General features: G+C 46.2%; 1 protein-coding gene across 2 annotated transcripts in view; it reads right to left on the bottom strand.

Annotated features, from left to right (window-relative positions):
• LOC136581963 (dipeptidase 2-like) overlaps positions 1 to 22,168 on the bottom strand; it is a 154,945-nt gene that overhangs the window by 39,359 nt on the left and 93,418 nt on the right. For both annotated transcript variants that reach the window (XM_066582678.1, XM_066582679.1), the window contains one exon: positions 5,880 to 5,949. In XM_066582678.1, coding sequence (XP_066438775.1) covers positions 5,880 to 5,949 — 70 coding nt within the window. The remainder of the gene's footprint in view (positions 1 to 5,879; positions 5,950 to 22,168) is intronic.

Raw genomic sequence — 22,168 nt, 5'->3', positions numbered from 1 at the left:
CTATTCTATGGTTTGTAAGGCATCTCAGCTACATGGCAGATGTATCACTGTAATCAGTCTTTAACACTTCCTGCTGCAGGGCATAGAATTACCCCTGCAGTGTTGGGTAATGGATGAAGAGATCGTGGGGCAACCTCTTTTCATACAGCGCGGGCATCGGCTGCTTATTACAACCGAACCCGGCGGCAATAGCTGCAATCAGCTGATCGGCGCTATTAACCTTTTAAATCCTGTGAACGATGTTCAGGGGTTGCATATTAACATCTTCATCAACACTTCTGCCCTAATCGCCAACCAGGTTTCTGGAATTGTGAATGAGCCAACCCAAACAACTAATCAGGTTGCTGGAATTGTGAATCAGAACCAATCAGGTTGCTGGAATTGCTGAATAGGGCAGAAGTGTTGATGAAGATGTTAATATGCTCTGGTGTCCTGTACTGCCCCCCCGTGATGGGATTGCAGGGAACTGTGCAGGTGTGATGGCAGCTGGGAGACTTCTCAAAGGGCCTGGGGCTATCTTAGCAGACTGCCTGCCCGATTGCAGTATGATGTAATGCTACAGCATAACCTCATACTGCAAGAGCGATCAAAGCATTGCAAAATATGGCTGCCCAGGGGGAACTTAAAAAAAAAAAGTAAAACCAAGATTAATAAAGTTTTACTAATTGTAAAATAAAAAAATTATAGTTTAAATCCCCTACCTTTTGCCATATTTATACAAAACAAAAATACATATTTGGTGTTACCACATCCGTAAAAGTCCAATCAAAATAATGCATTTACCCCACACGGTGAAAATCGTCTGAAAGAAATATAAATAACGCCAGAAATGCACTTTTTTGGTCACCCCGTCTCTAAGAAAAAATGCAATAAAATGCAGTCAAAAAGTCATATGTATTCCAAAATGGTACCAACAGAAAATATTGACAGAAAAATAAATAAAGTTAAAGATGGTGGCAGAAAATAAGTTTTAAAGAAGTAAAGGTCCTTGAAAATGAAAGTAGTATGGCAAAAAAAACGGGGGGAAAAAAACTATATAAGTTGGGTATCGTACCCAGCTTCCCCTGAAAATATTAATTTTTCCACCACTTTCACTTTTTTACATGTATAACTGTCTGGAGACTATTTGAATTGACTTTTTATTAACTGCAACTAGGGCTTAATTTTGGAGTAGAGCTTCTATTTCAAGCATCCTCAAAACTCCAGAAAAATCATTCTGCATCCTCAAAAGTCCTGAAAAATCACGCTAGGGCTTAATTTTGGGGAAACAGGGTAGTAATCGTACTGACCCATAGAATAACGTTCTGTCATTTTTGTTCCAGTCTTTGCACCGTAAAAACAATATGCGCCAAAAGGTGGCAAAATGTCGTTTTTCCTTCATTCTACTCCACTTAGAATTTTATTTAAAGTTTTAGTACATTATATGCTACAATAAATACCACTATTGAAAAATACAACTCATCCCGCAAAAAACAAGCCTCATACAGCGACATTGATGGATAAATAAAGGAAATAAGATTTTTTTTAAATGGAGGATGAAAACAAGAATGGGAAAAAAGGGCCATGTCCTTAAGGGGTTTAAGTTAGTCTCATGCTTTTGCAGAGTTTCTATTACTGTGGGTACCTATGATGCTGGTTTTCTTATGTTTTTATGATTTTATTGTTTTTAATATATTTAGTTTCATCACCTTTGTGTCCATTGGAGTGAACTTTCTACATATTTGCATCATGCGGATGAATCTATACATTGAGTCCTGGAATTCAGTTTCTATACCTTGAAGACGTAGTAGATTATTTGTTTTGTGTGTGGCTTTGCATGGATTGGGATAAACAGACAGAAGCTTGATTGGTTTAATCATATTGTCTGGGATTTTCCTGTATTGATGATCTTGTGGACTAATTTCTCTAAGGCCTTAGTCAGACGGGCGTTTTTTCGCGCGATTTGCGGATCGCATGACGGATGCGTATCCGCAAATCGCGTGACCGGTGCCCGAAAATCGCCCGAAAATTTGCTCCTAGCCGCGTTTCATTAGAAACGAGCTGGAGCTGTCCAGCGCATTGCATTCAATGGAGCCGGCAATACAGCCGACTCCATTGAAAGCAATGCGCTGCGGGCGAGTGTGGAATGAATTGTCAGGAAGGGCTTAAATATATAAGCCCTTCCCTGCAATTCATCCAGAATGACTCGCTGAGCCAATCAGGGGGCAGGTCTGACTCACACCCCCTTCACACCCACTGCAGGCCGGCCGCGCGGAACTCCGGCTGCCGGGAGCAGGTGAGTATATATATATTTTATTTTAACACTTTTCTGGATGAATTGCAGGGAAGGGCTTATATATTTAAGCCCTTCCCGACAATTCATCCCGCGCATGCCGGCAGCCCATTGCTTTCAATAGAGGCGGCTGTATTGCCGGCTCCATTGAATTCAATGGGCAAACATCGTTCTTCTCTGCCACAGCTGTTACAGCTGTGGCAGAGAAGAATGATTTGTCTTCTATATGTTCTCAATGGGGTCGGCGCTGCTGCCGCTGGCCCCATTGAGCGCATATAGAGAAGAGAACAGGAATCGCAGATCGCAGATAGGTGCGATCTGCGATTTCTGTTCTATAATTTATCGGACGAGCGCATAAAAAGCGCTCATGTGTCCGATACCATTGTAAAGCAATGGTTTTAAAAAAATCGCCGGACGCATGCACATGCGCAAATCGCGCAAAAAAACGCCCGTCTGACTAAGGCCTAATTGTGTGATAAGTATTTATGGAGTTATTTATGTTATCACTATATATATATATATATATATATATATATATATATATATGTGTGTGTGTGTGGGTATATTTGAAATATAATGTCTGTGAATTTTGTGACCTTTCATTTGGGTAATCTTAATCCTGTTAGAGTCCTAGTCACTGTTTTTTCTATATTTACTGGTTGTCTGTCATCTTTTTTCGTTTAACTATTTTAACTCTCACAATATTTTTGTTTTTTTATTTATTTTTACTCACATGTTTTACCACTTCACATTTCATTATTATAATTTAAATTCTATACTTTTTTCTTGTATTCTGGTATATCTATATTGATCTTCACCAATTTTGCTGACTACAAGATATGTAGCATCTTGGTGTGCTGAATCCAAAAATCACACCCACTTCCTCCAGTCACGTCTAGTTTTTCTGCAAACCGCTGTTTACTAATAAACTGTTACAATAAAAACGCAATGTGAGCGAAATTATATTTTTATTGTTGTGTTGGTATGTATATGGCCTCTGGAATGTACATGGGATGTCCTTTAAGACCACATTGACTAAAATGTGTATCGTAACAGAGAAAGATCTGAAATATTTCCATATGGACGAGGAGCTTGTATACTGCATTGATGTCAAAGGAGTCAATGGGATGTGATAGCTATTTGCTTGCAGAATGGAGGCTTTTTATTGACAGTTCAAAGAAAAGTCTAAAGTGTGTGTTGCTTCACAATGGCAATAAGCTTCCATTCCTATTGCTCACTGGGTAAATAGGAGAGAAACTTATGAATCCATGAGAACCATTCTCTAAAAAATCTAATATAATTATCATTGCTGGATTTTATGTGGCTACCTGAAAGTTACATTGATTCTTCTAGGACAGCAAAGTGGATACACAAAATTTCCTTGCTTCTTGTGCCTTTGGGATAGCCAGAAAAAGGCAGAACATTACACAAGGACAGAATGGCCAGCTAGAGAGAATTTTACATCTGATGACAAGAATATCAAGAATGAACCACTTGTTAATCTTCATAAAGTGTTGCTCCCCCCACTGCATATAAAATTGGGACTTACAAAACCATTTGTTAGGTCTTTGGATTGAGATGGTGAGTGCTTCAAGTACATCTGTACCAAATTTCCTGCTCTTTCACACTAGTAGTTAAAAGCTGGCATATTTGATGGCCCGCAAATAAGGCTTCTAAGCAAAGACAGAATTCATTAATACCTTGAAAACCTTATAAAAGGATGCTTGGTCTGCTTTTTCTGATGTGGTTACAGATTTCCTTGGTACCTTAAGGGCCAAAAATTATAACCGTATTCGTGAAAAGTTGACAGATTGGACTTCATATGTGGAATCAGCACCTTTCATTTGGGTAAAATTGCTAAAAACACTTAGGTCAGTAGAATTTGTTTTTTCAAATGTAGACCAGTGGGTCAGCATATTGGATCCATTTATTTCAGCGCAACACATCAGTTCATAGTGTAGATTTGCGGGGAGTGATTGGTATATTCCAAGATAGTGCTGAGATCTAAGAGCATGATTGCGGGTCCCTGCAACTTCTCTGCTTGCAGAACGTGTCTTTCTGTGTCTTACTGGCATCTGTGGTTAGGGCCCAATGACTGGTCATGTGGTGTATTCCCAGACCTTGGATTCCCCCTGCACTAGCTAAGTATTTTTTATGATTTTGTACTAGCACCTTAGGCTCTTATGGGTATTATACTTATTGGCATTTATTGTGCACTGGCACTATATATGACTTTCATTATTTTGGATCAGTTATATATTTGTGAGTATTTATTTCCTACATGGGATATGTGACTTTATTAATGCATCAATGAGGTCACTTGGTTGAAGTCAGAGGCCAAGCTAGACTTGAAAAAGGTAAAAATAAGTCCCTGAAGGAAATAAACCTGATAGAAGATGACTGGTTTGAGAAAAACATACTTGAAGGCGAGGCTTTTCAAGTGAAGAAACACTTCACGCTACAGTACGTAAGATTACGTACTGGGTGTACGATACTTAAGGCAACATTAAGTCCTGTGGATGGTGCAGTATTAGAAATGAGCCATCCCGCAATGTGAGCCGAATGTTACAGGTAGCCACCTCCCACTGCAACAGCAGGGATTGATAAGAACAGCGAAACCAGCTGTTAACTCCTTACATGCCGATATCAATGTACATCCTGGCATGTAAAGGATTCACAGAGGGAGTGCTCTCTGAGCTCTGTCTTGTCACTGGGCTGATGGATTTTCATTGCAACTGGATACCAGACGCTGGTGTATGAAGCCCTGCGATGGTCTATGATCGCTACTGTAAGCGATAAGGTATTATAATGGCTTTTATGGTTCAAGTCCCCTGCAGGGACGTAAAATGCAACAAATCATGTAAAAACAACAAAAAAATTTTTTTGCACCCTTTCCCCTTTGTATTTAAAACATTTTATAAAAAAATCACACATATTTGGTGTCTAGAGCGACCTGTACAATAAAATGAGCACACTATTTATCGTGCATGGCAAAAAACCCTAAAAAACAAAGGCAGTGTTTTTGTTCATTGTGCCTCCCAAAAACATAATTAAAGTGATCAAAAAAGCTGCATGTACTCCAAAATGGTACCAAAATGGTCCCGATCATGTGACCAGGGAAGGGGACCCGCAGCCTGGGATGACAGCTCCAGGTTGCCGGCTACCTCTGGTAACTGGCAGTATGGAGCTGTCACTTCCAGAGCTTGCAGGGTTTTAATCCCCACGGGGAGCATATTTTTACGACACTGGGGATTTAAGAACAGCAAGCTAGGACGTAAAAAGGCAATGGTTTGATCACTAAGGGGTTAAAGTAAAAGAAATGGAAGTGAAATAAAGCTGGTGAAAGCAAGAGTTTGAAGTGCTTCAGTCTCCTGAGAATATGGCAATCCCAAAAGCGAGTAACCCCTAGGTTGCCACAGCATGTATATGTTTAGGTAACTGCTAGAGGGGGCACATTCTGATTTTTCCACTCTCGGACACATGGATGGAACACAATGGATGGCTTGTATGTATTACAAATTTTTTTTCCCTGAGTTTCCATTTTTAGACAGTCTTTCTAAAATTAGTAAAAAAACCAAAACAAACAAAACTAAAGCACTTTTCTTACTGTGCCAAAATCTGTCAAGCTTTTCCTTCCCTGGTAGAATTTATGAAGATCATCACTAGACGTTTCTGCCCTGAAGAGAAAGAAAGTACTTCAGATAATGTTATGAAGTGTTGTTAAGAAAATTGTAGATCAATGTGTCAGTTAATTGTTTTTCTATTAGATTGTAGGCTAGAAAGATATAGCATGATGCTAGTATAAGTAGTGAAGGGGTGTACGTGGTAGACAGAAGATAAGTCTCCCAGACCCCCCCCCCCCCCTTGCATTCCTTTTCACTGAATTCATAACTCTTTCATTGTATGTTATAGTTACACCTTAAAAGGTGTGATTTATGTTAAACGTTTTAGTTGTACCCCATCATGTATTAATCTTGGCGGTAGATACTTTTCCTGTGATGTCATTTATGGTATATAAATCACATACACCTTAGAATAAATTAGAAATCATTTGATACCGCAACAAGGCTGGTGTGATTTGTATTTCTCATGGGTCCTAGACTTTCTGCACGAGATCTGGGATTGTCTTCTCCTTGATAAACACATAAATTCTCCTTACAAGTGGTTTGTCAATCAACTGTCTCACTTAAGTTTTGTCTTTCCTTTCTACTGGCATAATGAGTTATTTAAACCCTCTACTCATGTATTCTTTCTTGTATTATGGACACAGATCATGGCCACTGGTATCCTCTACATCCTCTAGCCTTTGGACATGGCTAGAGGAGTAAAGGAGAGATCAGAGAGATGGGGGGGGGGGAAGGAGAGATCGGAGTAGAAGATAACTCCAAGACAGCAGGCGTGCTGTCTGGGAGCAATGGTGGTGCCACACATTGAGATGAAGATGTCAGGATGAGGTCGGTAAACAGAGGGCAGAAACACCAGTAGGTCAGTTTTTGAGAGGTTCAGTTTTAGGAAGAGAGAAAGCAGACAATTGGTGGCATTCTGGAGGAATGTTGTTGTGATGTCACGGGAAGACGTGTATAACTGGGTGTCAGCATAGAGATGATACTGAAAGCCAAATCTCCTGATGGCTTGTCCAGTAGGGTCTGTGTAGATGGAGAAAAGGAGGGGGTCAAGGACTGAGCCCTGCGTGACCCAAACAGCAAGGGGAAGAGGAGGGGAGGTAGAGCCAGGAAAGGAGATGCTGAAGTAGCAGTCAGATATGTAGGAGGAGAAGCAGGAAAGAGCAGTGTCCTTTAGGTGTTTGGAGAGAAGCATGTTGAGGAGGAGTTTGTGGTAAACAGTGTCAAATATTGTGGAGAGATCAAGGAGGATCAGTAGGGAGTAGTCGCCCCTCAATTCGGCTGTCAGGATAGCTTATAAGACGGGAGTAAACCAGGCGATCTAATAGTTTGGAGATTAAGGGGAGATTTGAGATGGCTCGGTAGTTGGCAGCATCAGTCGAGTCAAGAGTCAGTTTCTTTAGCAGTGGGAATATGATAGCATGTTTGAATGAGGAGGGGAAGATGCCAAAGGTTGAATATGGAGGTGTGGTGAGAGATGACAACTGGGGAGAGGGACCAGAGGAGGTGTGATGGAAAAGGGTCGCTAGCGAAGGTTGTGGGGCGAGCAGAGAAAAGCAAACTGGAGACTTCTTCCTCTGTCACTGGTCTGAGTACAGAGTGAGCAGGAGCTATATGCAGTACTGATGAGACTAGGGTCCGGGCTAGTCTGGAATTGGGAGGTCATATGCTGCTGGACGTCATTGATTTTCTTTTTGAAGTAAGCAGCCAGCTATACGGCACTGGGATCTTGCAGGGATATGGACTGTGGTCAGGACTGAGGTCCAGGATGAAGGTCAGGGCAAGCAGCCAGTAACAGCAAAGTTCAGAATACAGAGTTGAGGTCAGGGAGCACAGAAGTCAGAATAGTCAAAGGCCATAGCCATGTGTAATATACACAAACTGAGGTTTTGCCCCAATGGCTAATGAGAACAATTTCTTAGGCATCCTCCAATGAGGGAAGGATGGCTAATATAGCAGGAGATGGCTGGTGATTTGTAAGGGACTGAATTAACGAGCGCGCACTGGCCCTTTTAAAGAGGGGGCAGGAGTGTGGAAGCCCAATGGGTAAAGGACTGAGAGCAAGCAGATGTGTGGTGTGTAGCACATGACAGGTGCTTACATCCAACTGCAACCACAGGAGTAGGTGAGCAGCAGCAATGTACCGTGACATGCAGTTTTATATTAACATCATAGCGGAAGTGCAGAGGATCAAGACGTCGTGTTTCTTTTGCTTGATGCAGGGAGGGTATTTGATAGAGTCCACTGGGGATACTTGAAAACTATATATTCTGGCTAAATATAGGTTTAAATACCACATTCTTCAAACTATATTCTTCCCCATCAGCATAAATATATACATCAGACACTATATAAATCATGTAATATCACTAATTTTACATAACATGGGTGTCCACTGTCTCCTTTAATATTTATTTTTGCTATGGAAACTTTCACTCAGTGTGTAAGAGAATCTCATATTAGCTCTTTTGTAACCGCCGATAAGCCTTTTGATGGCCTCCCCTGCTGGACTCTATTCCACTCGCCTGAAAACAGCATTACTGTGGAATAGAGCCACGGGCCTGGGGGTGTCTGAAGCACATACTGGGCCCTGCGGATTGCAGTACCCAGTTATCCGATCGCTGATATCGAACAGATAACGGAGACCGAATGAAAGTCAATGGTGGAGCACAAAAGTTGACCGTTTCAGATTTAAAAACTCCCTGCTCCCGGCTACAATGAGTAGCCGAAAGCAGGAAGATGTCACCGGGCGTCACTGTATTGATAACTGTGATCCATTGGATAACAGTGATAATGTAAAGTTAAAAAGTGTAAAAGAAAGTTTGTTTCATCTCCCCTTATGGATCATATTTGTGAGGGTAGATGAAATGATATACCTAGGGCCCCTGGACTGATCTGCAGACTTTACCCCAGCTTCTGCGCATGCGCAACGTAGCCGAGAACCTTAGGATGTGGGAATATATTTGATATATCACATATTTAAGACATTACAGTTGAAAATGTGAAATGAGAATTTTTTCCATATTTTTCCTAATTTTGGCAGTTAACAAATATACACAAATTCTATCAGTCTATTTTTACCACCTAAATCAAGTACAATATGTGGCAAAAAAAGATAATTCAATATTAGGCTGGCTGTACACAGACGGATTTTCATTGTGGTATCTGGAGCGGGTGTTCCCCTCTGGAGTCCACAGCAAATACTGCCCATAACATGCTGTTGAAAAATTATTTTTTCTGCACACAAGCGGAAATCTATTGCGATTTTCCGCTCGCTGAGGGAAAATCGCAGCATGTTCTATTTTTAAGCGGATTCCACGTGGACAGCTTCTATTGACAAGTCAATGAACCCATCACAAAATATCTCATACCTAACGCAGGAGGAGGTGCGGAAGCGATTACAGAAGACTAAAATTGATAAATCGCTGGGCCCAGATGGATTACACCCAAGGATACTAAGGGAACTAAGTGATGAGATAGCTAGGTCGCTATATCTAATATTTCTAGACACTATCAAGACCGGTGTAGTACCATTGGATTGGCGCATTGCCAACGTGGTTCCAATTTACAAAAAAGGGAGCAAAAGTGAGCCTGGTAACTACAGGCCAGTAAGTCTCACTTCAGTAACGGGAAAAATTTTCGAGGGGATTCTGAGAGGCGCCATTGATGAGCACCTCAAGGAGAACAAGGGAATAACTCTGTTACGGCACTCTGCCCCCCGAGCGCCAGGTGGGGTGCCCTGATCTTCCCGCACCCCACTGTCCCTGCCTACTTGCCTCGGTCCGAAGGGACAAAAGGTTTCAATAGCGACTTATGGAATACCCTGTGAACCCTCCATGTGGCTGGCAACCCCAGCTCATAGGCGAGTGGGTTCACCACACTTGTGATGGCAAACGGCCCCACGTAACGTGGCGCCAGCTTCAAGGACGGGACCCGCAATTTGAGATTTTTAGAAGACAGGTATACCTTCTGTCCCACCCTGTAAGGTTCAGACACAGACGGACTCTTCCCACTACGCAACTGCATACGGGCCCCCGCTGCCTCCAAGTTTCTCTGTACCTCTTTCCATACCCCCCGAAGCATATCTGTGGTGACATCAGCTGCAGGACAGACCGACAGAGTAGGGACTGCTGTAAGGAAGCGAGGATGCTGACCGTATACACAAAAAAATGGAGACACCCCAGTGGAAGAACAAAGGCGGTTGTTTAGTGCAAACTCTGCCAATGGCAGGAACTCTGCCCACTGATGAGCCTTTTCGCTAGCAAACAACCGTAAATATTGCACTAAATCTTGGTTCTTCCGCTCAGTCTGACCATTAGTCTGCGGGTGGAATGCTGAAGAGAAGGAAAGCGACGTTCCCAGGTTTCTGCAGAAGGCACGCCAAAACTGCGACACAAACTGAACCCCGCGATCAGATACAATATTTTGGGGAACCCCATGTAGGCAAATTATTTCCTTTACAAAAATCGTGGCGAATTCTTTAGCCGAGGGTAGCTTTTTTAACGCCACAAAATGTGCCATCTTTGAGAACCGGTCGACCACCACTAAGATAGTGGTGCACTTCTGGGATTCTGGTAGGTCAGTGATGAAATCTACTGATAGGTGCGACCATGGACTGGAAGGAACCGCTAGCGGTCTCAGAGGACCCTCCGGAGGACGCCGACGACTCTTATTGTGAGCACAGACCGAGCAACCCCTCACAAAGTTGCGGATCTCCTGAGACATGCCTGGCCACCAGAAGTGTCTAGAACAAAGCTCCAGGCTCCCCTGGAACCCTGGATGCCCGGCGAGAACCGACGAGTGAGACTCATCCATGACTCTAGGGCGTAGGGTCTCTGGCACAAACCATCTGCCCTCCGGCACCCCCGAAGGAGCGTCCTGCTGAGCATCCTGTAGTTGAGGGACGAAGTTAGACTCCACAGCTGCCACCACCACGCCGGGGGCTAAGATATTCTCGGGAGTCATGGTCTCACTATCCGGTACCCCAAAACTCCGTGACAGGGAGTCCGCCTTCACGTTCTTCTCTCCTGGGATATATGTCACGACGATATTAAACCTGGCGAAGAACAACGCCCACCTGGCTTGACGAGCTGTGAGTCTTTTAGCATTGGCGAGATATACCAGATTCTTGTGATCAGTATATACGGTAGTTGGGTGTCTAGCACCCTCAAGATGGTGTCGCCACTCTTCCAGAGCCCATTTGATAGCCAATAATTCGCGGTTACCCACGTCGTAGTTGCGCTCTGCTGAATTGAACTTCCGCGAAAAGAACACACATGGGCTATACCCAGACCTCCCACTGACTTCCTGCGACAATACTGCTCCTGTCCCCACTTCAGACGCGTCTACCTCAATAAAAAAGGGTAGTTGTGCGTCCGGCTGTATTAGCACCGGGGCAGTCGTGAATGCCTTTTTTAGACGGCTAAAGGCCTCAAGGGCTGCAGGCGACCACTTACCCAAGTTGGCCCCCTTCTTAGTCAGGTCGGTCAGAGGTTGAGCAATAACTGAGTAATTCCTAATGAATTTGCGGTAAAAATTTGCAAAACCTAAGAACCGCTGGAGAGCCTTGAGGTTGTCTGGTCTGATCCATTGGGAGATTGCTGCTACTTTATCAGACTCCATCTGAATCTCCGTGGGTGAGATTACATAACCAAGGAAGGATACTTGTTTAGAACCAAATGTACATTTCTCTAACTTGACAAAAAGTTGATACTCGTGCAAACGGGTCAGGACCAACCTCAGGTGCTGCACATGTGAGTCCCAGTCAGGCGAGTACACCAGAATGTCGTCAAGATAGATGACCAGAAATACCCCCAGGAAGTCGTGGAAGACCGCGTTCATAAAACCCTGAAACACAGCGGGGGCATTACAAAGTCCAAAAGGCATGACCAGACATTCAAAATGTCCTAACGGGGTGTTGAACGCCGTCTTCCATTCATCTCCCTCTCTAATGCGAATTAAATTGTAAGCCCCCCGCAAGTCCAGTTTGGAGAATCAGTGGGCCCCTACCACCTGATTCAACAAGTCAGGAATTAGGGGCAAGGAGCACTGGTTCTTCACAGTGATTTTATTCAAGACCCGATAATCCACACAAGGCCTTAGTGTCCCGTCCTTCTTCTCTACAAAGAAGAGACCAGCCCCGGCAGGGGACCTGGACAGCCGGATATGTCGGTTGGCCAGAGCCTCCGAGACATAGGACTTGAGGGCTTCATGCTCACGGCCTGACAAATTGAAAATGGCTCCCTTAGGGATGGGACTGTCGGGAATCAGATCAATACCACAGTCCCACTCCCTATGAGGAGGCAGAGCCTTAGACAGTTTTTTGGAGAATACATCCTGAAAGTCTGACAAATACTCCGGAATGAGCACCGTATCTGCGGAGCACACAGCTATGGTAGACCGGTGATTATGACAGGATGATCCCCAATTAGTCAATTCCCGGTGGACCAATCAAATTGGGGATTGTGCAGTGCCAACCAGGGCATACCAAGCACCACATCAACCGACATTTTTTCCATAACCACGAAAGACAGTTCTTCCGAGTGGAGGATCCCCACCGTGAACTGTAATCTTGGGGTCCTCCATCGTACCAGGCCTGTAGAGAGGGGGGTACCATCAATACTGGTAAAATGAATTGGCGTCTTCAGCGCCACAAATTCCGCCATCAGAGAACGGACAAAACACAGACTTATCAAGTTGGCGGCTGCTCCGGAATCAATAAACGCCCGCCCTGATCGGGAAAAATCCCGGAATCTAACATGACACGGTACCAAAAGTTTAGGAAGTACCTGAAGTCCTAGGCGATCCTCCCTGCAATCGCCTAGGACTCGCAGTTTTCCGCCAGTTCCAGCTGCGAGCGTTGAGACCTCAGTGGGCAGGTTACCACCCGATGTCCAGCTTTCCCGCAGTAGAGGCAGAGACGATGCAACAAATGGATCCGGCATCGCTCTTTGGGGTCCAGCGGATCCACCTCCATCAGCTCGGGCACAGGGACTGATAAGGAGGAAGAGGGACCAGAGCAACCGACCTCCCTGACTCTACGGGTCTGCCTGTCCTGCTTCCTAGACCTGAGCCTCCTATCTGCCTTCACCGCTAGCTCCATAGCCTCCCTTAAGGACCCGGGAACGGGATGGGAAATTAACAGGTCTTTAACTGCGTCCGAGAGGCCCTGCAGAAAAACGTCTTTCAGCGCGCTATCGTTCCATGTCGTATCCCCCGCATAGCGTCTGAAGTTGGAGCAATAATCCTCCACACAAGACGACCCCTGCTGCAGCGCCAACAACCGCGAAACCGCCAACCCCGCTCGGTCCGGTTCGTCGAAGATACCCCCGAGTTCCTGAAAAAAGGAGTCCACAGACTGCAGGCAGGAGGAACCCTCGGGGATGGAAAAGGCCCATGTCTGGGCAGAGCCCCGCAGCAGGGACATTATCAGCCCGACCCTCTGAGCCTCCGACCCGGAAGAACGGGGACGCATCCGAAAAAACAGGCGACACGCCTGTTGGAAAACAAAAGACTTGTTCCTCTCCCCAGAAAACACCTCAGGAAGAGGGCACTTGGGTTCGGGGCTGGTTGAGGCGTCCGACCCCTGCGACACCCCCCGCTGCTCCTGGGCCACCATGCGGGCGGATAAATCCTGGATCACAGGCACCAGGGCCTGCAGCTGGTTCGTGAGGGAACTGATCGCCTCCATGACAAACAGGTTTTAAGGGCCAGTTATTATGTTACGGCACTCTGCCCCCCGAGCGCCAGGTGGGGTGCCCTGATCTTCCCGCACCCCACTGTCCCTGCCTACTTGCCTCGGCCCTGGCTAACCCCAGGCGGACAACTGGGCAGCGGTCCCTGCGCTGGCTAGGGACCTGGCGGCTACCTAGATGGAACTACTAACAGGGGACAGAGTGCCGACAGAAGAGGCAGGTGGAACAGACCAACAAAACTTACAAAGCAGAGTAAGGCTGGAGATGGCGCTCACAGGCAAACTGACAGGATACTGACGAGCAACTAGAGCAGACTGAGACAGACCTGACTAGAGGCTAGCAGAACCAATAACTGGCAGTGAGCTCAGGTCACTGCCAGCCTTTTAACTTAAAGCCTCCGCCCAGGGGCGGAGAGTGGGAGGAGCCGACTCTCCCACTGTTGCATATGGAAGGTGGAGGAGAGCGGACGGCACCCTACGGGCGGACACGGCCACGCCGCTGCACGCTGGCTGCTCCACGCCGCCGGGAGAGCCCCGACAGCAGAGCTCCGGGACGCCGGAGCCGGCATCGGAGCGCCACGCGCCAGCCGTGGGACCCAGCGCCGCCCTGCATGGTAACAAACTCCTCACCAGCATGGATTCATGAAGGGTCGCTCATGTCAGACAAATCTGATCAGTTTCTACGATGAAGTAAGCTCTAAGCTGGACCTGGGAGAGTCTATTGATCTCGTATATCTGGACTTCTCTAAAGCATTTGACAGTGCCACATAATAGGCTAATATACAAAATGAGGCAGCTCGGACTGGGCGAAAACGTGTGTAAGTGGGTAAAAAATTGGCTCAATGATAGAAAGCAGAGGGTGGTAATAAATGGTTCGTACTCTGATTGGACCACAGTCGCTAGCGTGGTGCAACAGGGTTCAGTATTAGGCCCCACTCTGGGGCTAAACCTATGTCTTTGGTAGTTAACATCTGACCATAAAAAGGTTAAATTGCAATGTTTTTCAAACACATCTGGGAGCAAGACACGACACCATTTGATGAATTCCTTAAAGGCTCTAGTTTCCAAAATACGAGCCACTTTTTTGGGTGGTGAACTGTACTGTTATTTAGGGGCTTGCTAATGCAACACGGTAACCAAAAATTATTCCAGCAAAATATGCGCTCCAAAGCCAAATAACGCACCTTTCCTTTCAGCTGAATGGCCACTTTATTAGAGACTCACATCTAGTAACACATTGAGTTCTTTTGGCCTTCAGAACTGCAGCAATTTGTCATCATGGCATAGATTCCACGAGTTATTTAATTTTTTCTGCACGTATATTGACTCCATGCAGACAGCAGTTGATGCAAATTAGATGAAGATATTTACATGTTAAAAGGAAGCATACATCGATTTCATACTGCTTGCGCTAAAATCTGACCCTCCCATCAGCATGATGCAACAGAAATCTGGATTCATCTGACCAGTCAGTAATTTTTCCACCGCTCAGTGATCCAATTTTTGTACTCTTCTGCCCACTGGAGTCTTGCTTTTCCATTTCTCTTTGGCAGCAATGGTGCTCAAAATGGTTCTTATGTTGTAGCCAATCGATGATAAGAAACAAAGGGGCTTTTTACTATTCACTATGCAAATTATGCCAGAAAACTGTTTTACATGCTTTGCGCCACATTTCTTATGTTTTTTTAGACCCTTTCGGACAGTTTTTCCAAATTGTCAAAAAGGAGTCATGGTCTAAATTACCCCAAAATTTGTGGCGCAATTTGTGGCATAAACTAAGCCAACCAATAGGTGGTCTAAACTTAGACTAAACAGTCTTAAATTTACACAGATGTACTATTTAGCAATGCTACTGTGATTAATCTGGCACATTTTAAGTCTGAGAAATTTTAATGATAACATTTGTGTATGTGCAAGTCTATTAACGGGTTGTGCCTTATTCCCAGCCTTTTGGGCCATACTATTCAGAAGTGAATGGGAACTGTGCTTGCAATACCATGCCAAGCAGCTGTAGAATATACAGAGCTATCTGCTTTTTGCTCCATATACTGAAACAGTGGCCCACGAAACAGATGCTGATTAGCTATTGATAGCTCTGAAAAGCTAAAAAAAACCTTTAAGTTTGACTTGGGTTCAATCGTCACAGTGTTGCTTTACATCTGCAGCAGGCTGGAGTTATCTGGAGTAGTTTGAGCGGGTACTCTAACTTAAGTTTGTGTCACAGTGGTGGCTACTCTACCCAGAACGATGGCTCGTGCAGCAGGCTGATTACACCAAGGGCATAACAATGGTGTAGATGTCATGTGACACCAGTGCCTTTCAATGTAATGTAGCATTGAAATAGAGACTAGTCAGTATAGGTAGTAGTAAACCGAAAGCACACAGTTTACTCAAAGCTGGCAGTTTGAAGATACAGCACACAGTTAGCCCTTTTAGTACTTATTAACTGTTTCCACAACTTCAGTCACTCAGAATGTAGTACAATCTTCCTCAACTGTCTTGAGGGATAAAGCTACCAAGCTAAGATATGAGCTTATGACCTCAAAGGTTACTTGTGGAGGAATGGAGGGGGCTCTTCTGTGGTTTCATTAATTTCTGCTCTTGCAGGGATGAGGTAACTCACAGTTAAAAAGGCTGCTCTCCATCCAGATTCCGCGGGGTCTGCCCTGTTTTAGGTTCTCACTTAAGCATGGAGGAAAAAGACTCTCCGATGGCTGGCTCCATAACTTGATCCTAGCCTTAGCGGGAGGGGACTCGGCCTAGGTTAGGCCGAGGTTGCCCGGCGCTTAGCTCAGACTGGCTGATCTGAGCCTAAACTCTACTTGACTCTTCCCCTCTCCTTTCTTTCTACTTTTTTCTTTTCAACATTCTCCCTCTGATTTAGGCTTCTGCCTAACCAAACGCCTCCTAACCAATCCGGAGGTAGACAGATGACTGACAAAACACAAATCAGGTTAGGGTGAACTGGACACAGACCTACACAGGTTAGTTGACACTAACACTAGACAATGACCTGCCGGTGACCTGGTTAGGCCAATACACATAACTCAATCACAATTAATAGTACAGACATACATAAACATTCTACATGTGGTAGCTAAATGGGTGCTGTGGGGGGCCCTGACTCTGGGCCACTACACATCCTTGCCAGGAAAGCTGCCCTCTGCATATCTGCTGCAGGCAGAAAGACAGCATCCAGGTACGCTTATAAAGCACTGGACACATCATCGGCAACTTGTGGGATACTGCAGTGTTTCTCAACTCCATTTCTCAGGGACCCCTATCAAATAGAAGTAACTCCCCAACAGGTCACGTTTTCAGGATCCGGGGCAACTACCCTGGACTTCTAGCCCAGCACCAAGGTCCCTGGGCAAGTGCCTCTTCTCTGAAACAGTTGATAACTATGCCAGAGCAAGGAGCCAGAGGCTCTCAGCCCTACCATTCTCCATAGCAAACACAAATAGAAGTAACCCCCAACAGGTCATGTTTTCAGGATATCTCATAGTGAGAACACCTGTGGCAATGTCTGAGGCACTAATCATTACATCACATGTGCAATACTGAGAATCTTGAAAACATGACCTATTGGGGGTCCCTCAGGACTGAAGTTGAGAAACACTAGGTTACTGCAATGGGTTTCTCCAGAAGTCCATGATAATAGGATGCTGGCAACTGACCTCTTTACTGTAGTGCAGGAACACGCAACAGGAGGCAGGCCTCGGACACTTGCAGCAACCTGGCCTAAAAGCCAGACAGGCGCAGAAATACGCAGTTTAAAGGGGTTGTCTCGTGGAAAACCTAAAAATTTTACCTTACCCCATTCCCCCTGTCACCCCCCTGGCATAAAATAGCAAAGTAAAGCGGTTTTTAAACGGCTTGCTACTTACCGATCCGACGAAATAAGGACTTTAAAAAATCTTCTCCCTAAGATGGCCGCCGGTCCTTTCCCAGGGATGCACTCCGGTTTTCTCCCATGGTGCACCGCGGGTGTTCTCCCATGGTGCACCATGGGCTCTGTGCGTTCCATTGCCGATTCCAGGCTCCTGATTGGCTGGAATCGGCACACGTGACGGGGCGGAGCTACGCGATGACGCGTAGAAGGGGGTGGAGCCAGAACGCCGCTCGTGCCTGGACCGAGCAGAAGGGGAGAAGACCGCACAGCGCAAGCGTGTCTAAAAAAGCTAGAAGACAGCGAAATTAGACGGAGCCATGGAGACGGGGACGCCAGCAACGGAGCAGGTAAGTGAATAACTTCTGTATGGCTCATATTTAATGCACGATGTATATTACAAAGTGCATTAATATGGCCATACAGAAGTGTATAACCCCACTTGCTGCCGCGAGACAACCCCTTTAATTAACAGATGTTTGTTCGCCATCCGGAGAGGCATATCACACGAACAGCAACAAGGTTTCAGTCGCAGTGTGGTTATCCCCTTTTGTTGCTTTTTCAGTTTTGTTTTACACCTCCGAGCTACAGTGGATAAACTTGCACACAGTTCTGGTTAGTCATCAGTGCAACAGCGGGGGCCAATCACTTGCCTAACAACCACACAATGCTGAATTTAACTTCTCTCAGGTCTGAACTTTCTTCTGTGGCTCTGCTGAACTGCAATACTATACTCTAACAACTGGGCCATAGCTGACATACTTGATTGTTTGGCTGAAGCAGTATCTCTTAGCAATGTCCAATGGAAGTAGCACAACACCCATGTGCATAAATTTATATTCCACAACACTTCTGCTTGATTGAACCCAAACAACCAATCCCTGTGAATCAGCCAACCCAAACAACCAATCAGGATGCTGGAATTGTGAATAAGCCAACCCAAACAACCAATCAGGTTGTCAAACAAGCAGAAGTGTTGTGGAATATAAATATATGCCACCCATGCACCTAGTGTACTCTCACACTGTTTTTGGCCCAAGGGTGTCGCTAGCACTGGAAATCCGGGGCAACTACCCTGGACCTCTGCCCAGCACCCGGATCCCTAGGCAAGTGCCTCTTCTCTGAAACACTTGATAACTATGCAAGAGCAAGGAGCCAGAGGCTTTGAGCCCTACCATTCTCCATAGCAAACACAAATAGAAGTAACAAAAGTAAATGTTATACTCCTAGGGTGCAATATATGTCTTGGGGCTCGTGCCCCTGATCTTTTAAAACCCTAGCAATGCCCCTGCTTTGGCCCAGAACAGATACTTTCTGCATTGCAATTCAGGCTGTTTTCTCCCATAACCAATCCTAAACAGTGGAACAGCAGAAGGGGAATGCCGCGCTGTATTATACTGTCACATCCTCACTTAGTAGTATTCAGGAGCTACATAGTTCCTGAACAAGAGTGGGTTAAAATGGAATATAAAACTGTGCCAGAACAGTCCAGTGTTTTTCTTTTCACCCTTTATACACTACTGGACTTGTATGTGTGGGGAGCAAAGCAACAAATTTGCAGTTGACTATATCTGCTCCTCCATCCTATTCATTCCGTAATTGTAAAACGGAATACATTACAAAGTACTAAAATGCTGATATTTTTCTGAAATACATTTACATTGTGTGAGACTGTGACGGGCAAAGTACTTGAGGGCAGATATATTTCGCCTAGGATGCTCTCCTATGAGGTTTTAGGGAGCACGTGGGCAGATACATGCCACCGAGCAGCCTGGGCTCAGTGGAGGAAGCCGGCAGTTGTGTGTCAGTAACATTAAGTTACTGACACGTTGTAGTTTGTAAGTGGCTCCAAGCCGCATAATCCGGGCCGGCTTTTCCTGGAGTGGTCAAAGTGAAGGGTGGTATGGCCACTCCCACGTACCAGGTGAGGCTGGTACCAGGCCTTATAAAGCCTGGACCTGCCGGTCCTAGGAAGGTGTGCTGAGACCTCTGCAGGTCTGAGAGCCAGGCTGGCTGTGCGCAGCAAGCAGTTGTTTTTGCAAGTAAGTAGACAGGGTCGGTCTATGTCTAGTCAGTGCTCAGACGAGCAGGAGTTACTTTATGTTGGCCTGATGTTAAGGCCTGTTTTTGCTTTGTTTTGTGCTGAAATAAACCCAGGCGAAGCCTGGACTACGAACTTTATCCAGAGTGTCACTGTCTCTGACTGTTTACGCTCAGATTGCTACCTGTCCTAATGCTGAGCCCTCACATATGGTGTTTGGATGCGGGCAACGGTCTTAAAGAGACATACACCAATTAATGGCCATTTTGCTGCAGCAACTGGAGAACCGTTGCTAAGGGCAACCGCCCAAGAAAGATTGACTGGAGAGTGCTATAACCCCCATGTCCTGGGTGAAAGCTGCAACGGTGCAGCAATTAGACATGGCCAAGATGGAGGAGCTAATGAAGCAGTTAATTCAGGCGAACTCCAGCCTCCAGCTGATGACGGCGACCCAGCAAAAGGTCCATGAGGAGGCCATGAGAGCTCAGGCCGAAACTAATGCTCTCCTGGTGGAAGCCAACAGTTTAGCCCTGCAGGAGCAACAATGGGTTAACCAGCAGCTGCAAAAGCAAGTCCTGGCGGTGGCGCAAAGTGTGCAGAGGTAGTCTGGTGCGCTTCCCCCCGCCTGTACCGCGGTACAGGCATCTTTACAAAAGATGACGCCCACAGATGACGTTGAGGCCTATCTCGCTGTCTTTGAAAGAGTGGCTGAGAGGGAGAAGTTACCGCTGCCTCAGTGGGCTGAGGTAGTGGCACCTTTCCTGATGGGGGAACCCCAAAAGGCCTATTTTGACCTCGGTGAGCAGGATGCCAAGGACTATACTAAACTTAAGGGTGAGATCCTGGCACGCTTGGGCGTGGACACCAATGTGCGGGCCCGACGCGTACACGCCTGGACTTTCACCGACAACCTGCCAGCTCGCTCCCAGATGTACGACCTGTTCCACCTGGTGAGAAAGTGGCTGCAACCGGAGGAGTCGACCCCGGCAAAGATCGTGGAAAAAGTGGTTCTGGACAAATTTATCCGCTCGTTGCCCCCCACAATCCAACGCTGGGTGGGACAAAGGGGCCCCCAGGACGTGGAACAACTCGTGAGCCTCGTCGAGAGGTATAAAGCCACGGAGGACTTATTGCAAGCCGTGCCTCCTGGACGCTCCAACCCCGGGAACAGCAAGTCGACCGGAGCACCTGGTAAGACTGTTCCGTATGTAAGGGGTGTCAAAAGTGTCCCAAAGGGAGGCGGCTCAGAGGGGGATCGTTTGGGACAGAAGAGGAGTCTTAAATGGACAGTCTGGTCCCGGGTAGAACCCCAAGGAGACCGGGCCCCCATACTGTGTTGGTGCTGTCATGAGCCTGGGCATATTGCTGCCAATTGTCCCCTCACCGTGGAGCTAATGGACTGTGACTCTGCCTGGCGGAGGTCGATGTTCACACGGCCAGTATGCTCTGTAGAAACGGTGTCAGAGACTGATCGCCCCTTATGCTACATAAAGGTGAACGACTTTGCGGTGACAGCTCTACTGGACTCGGGGAGCTTGGTTATGCTGGTGCACTCCAGCTTGGTTGATCCCACCATCGTCACCGGCTGTCGCATGGGCGTTTGTGTGTGTGTGTGTGTGTATGGGTACACCAAGGAGTATCCTATTGCCCCTGTAAGACTTGAGACTCCGTGTGGACTTGCCACTCATGAGGTGGGCGTCGTAAGGTCCTTAATGCACACTGTGATCCTCGGGAGGGACTTTCCGCTATTTTGGGACTTGTGGCGAAGCCAAGGGTCATCTACAAGTAAGGTTCATGATGATGCAAATATGTATGATGTATGTCTCGAACCGTTTGACCCTGAGAGTACGGTTCCGGCAGTAGGGGGTGACCCAAGAGAATGGGGATAACTTTCCCTTAATAGTACTGGCAGGTGAGACAGAGGTGCAGGACGAAGTGGTTGCCATGCCTGACTTAGAGGTCTCACGTTCCAATTTCGGAACTGAGCAGCTCCGAGACCCCACCTTAGTAAAAGCCAGGGAAAATGTTAGTGATAAATGGGGAGCCTCAATTCCCAGGGGCTGAGGCAGTGTTCCCACACCTGGCAGTCAATCAAGAATTGTTGTATCAGGTTGACAAGGTCCATGGGGAGGTGGTAGAACAGCTTGTGGTACCTCAGTCTTATCGTAGGATGGTCTTAGACCTGGCACACAAGCATGTGCTAGGAGGTCATCTCAGGAGCGAAAAAACTAGGGACCGCGTCCTTCAGCGGTTTTTATGGCACGGGGTACATGGTGATGTGAAACATTACTGTGAGTCATGTCCGGAGTGTCAAATAACAGCTCCTATGCCCCATTACCAGAGTCCCTTCGTGCCCCTGATCAATATAGAGGTGCCGGTTGAGCGGATCGCTATGGATCTAGTCGATACCTTGGTAAGGTCTGCCCGGGGTCACCAACATATATTAGTGGTTGTAGATTACGCCACACGCTACCCCGAAGCAGTTCCTTTGCGCAATACTTCATCAAAAGGTATTGCCAAGGTACTACTTCATATGTTCTCCCGTACGGGTATACCAAAAGAGATCCTGACGGACCAAGGAACCCCCTTTATGTCAAAGGTCATGAGGAAATGGGTAAGCTGCTGAATATTAAAGGGGTTGTCCCGCGGC

Source organism: Eleutherodactylus coqui, chromosome 11, assembly GCF_035609145.1.
Source record: "Eleutherodactylus coqui strain aEleCoq1 chromosome 11, aEleCoq1.hap1, whole genome shotgun sequence".
Lineage (NCBI taxonomy): Eukaryota > Metazoa > Chordata > Amphibia > Anura > Eleutherodactylidae > Eleutherodactylus > Eleutherodactylus coqui.
This window is presented reverse-complemented; position numbering and strand designations above follow the sequence as displayed.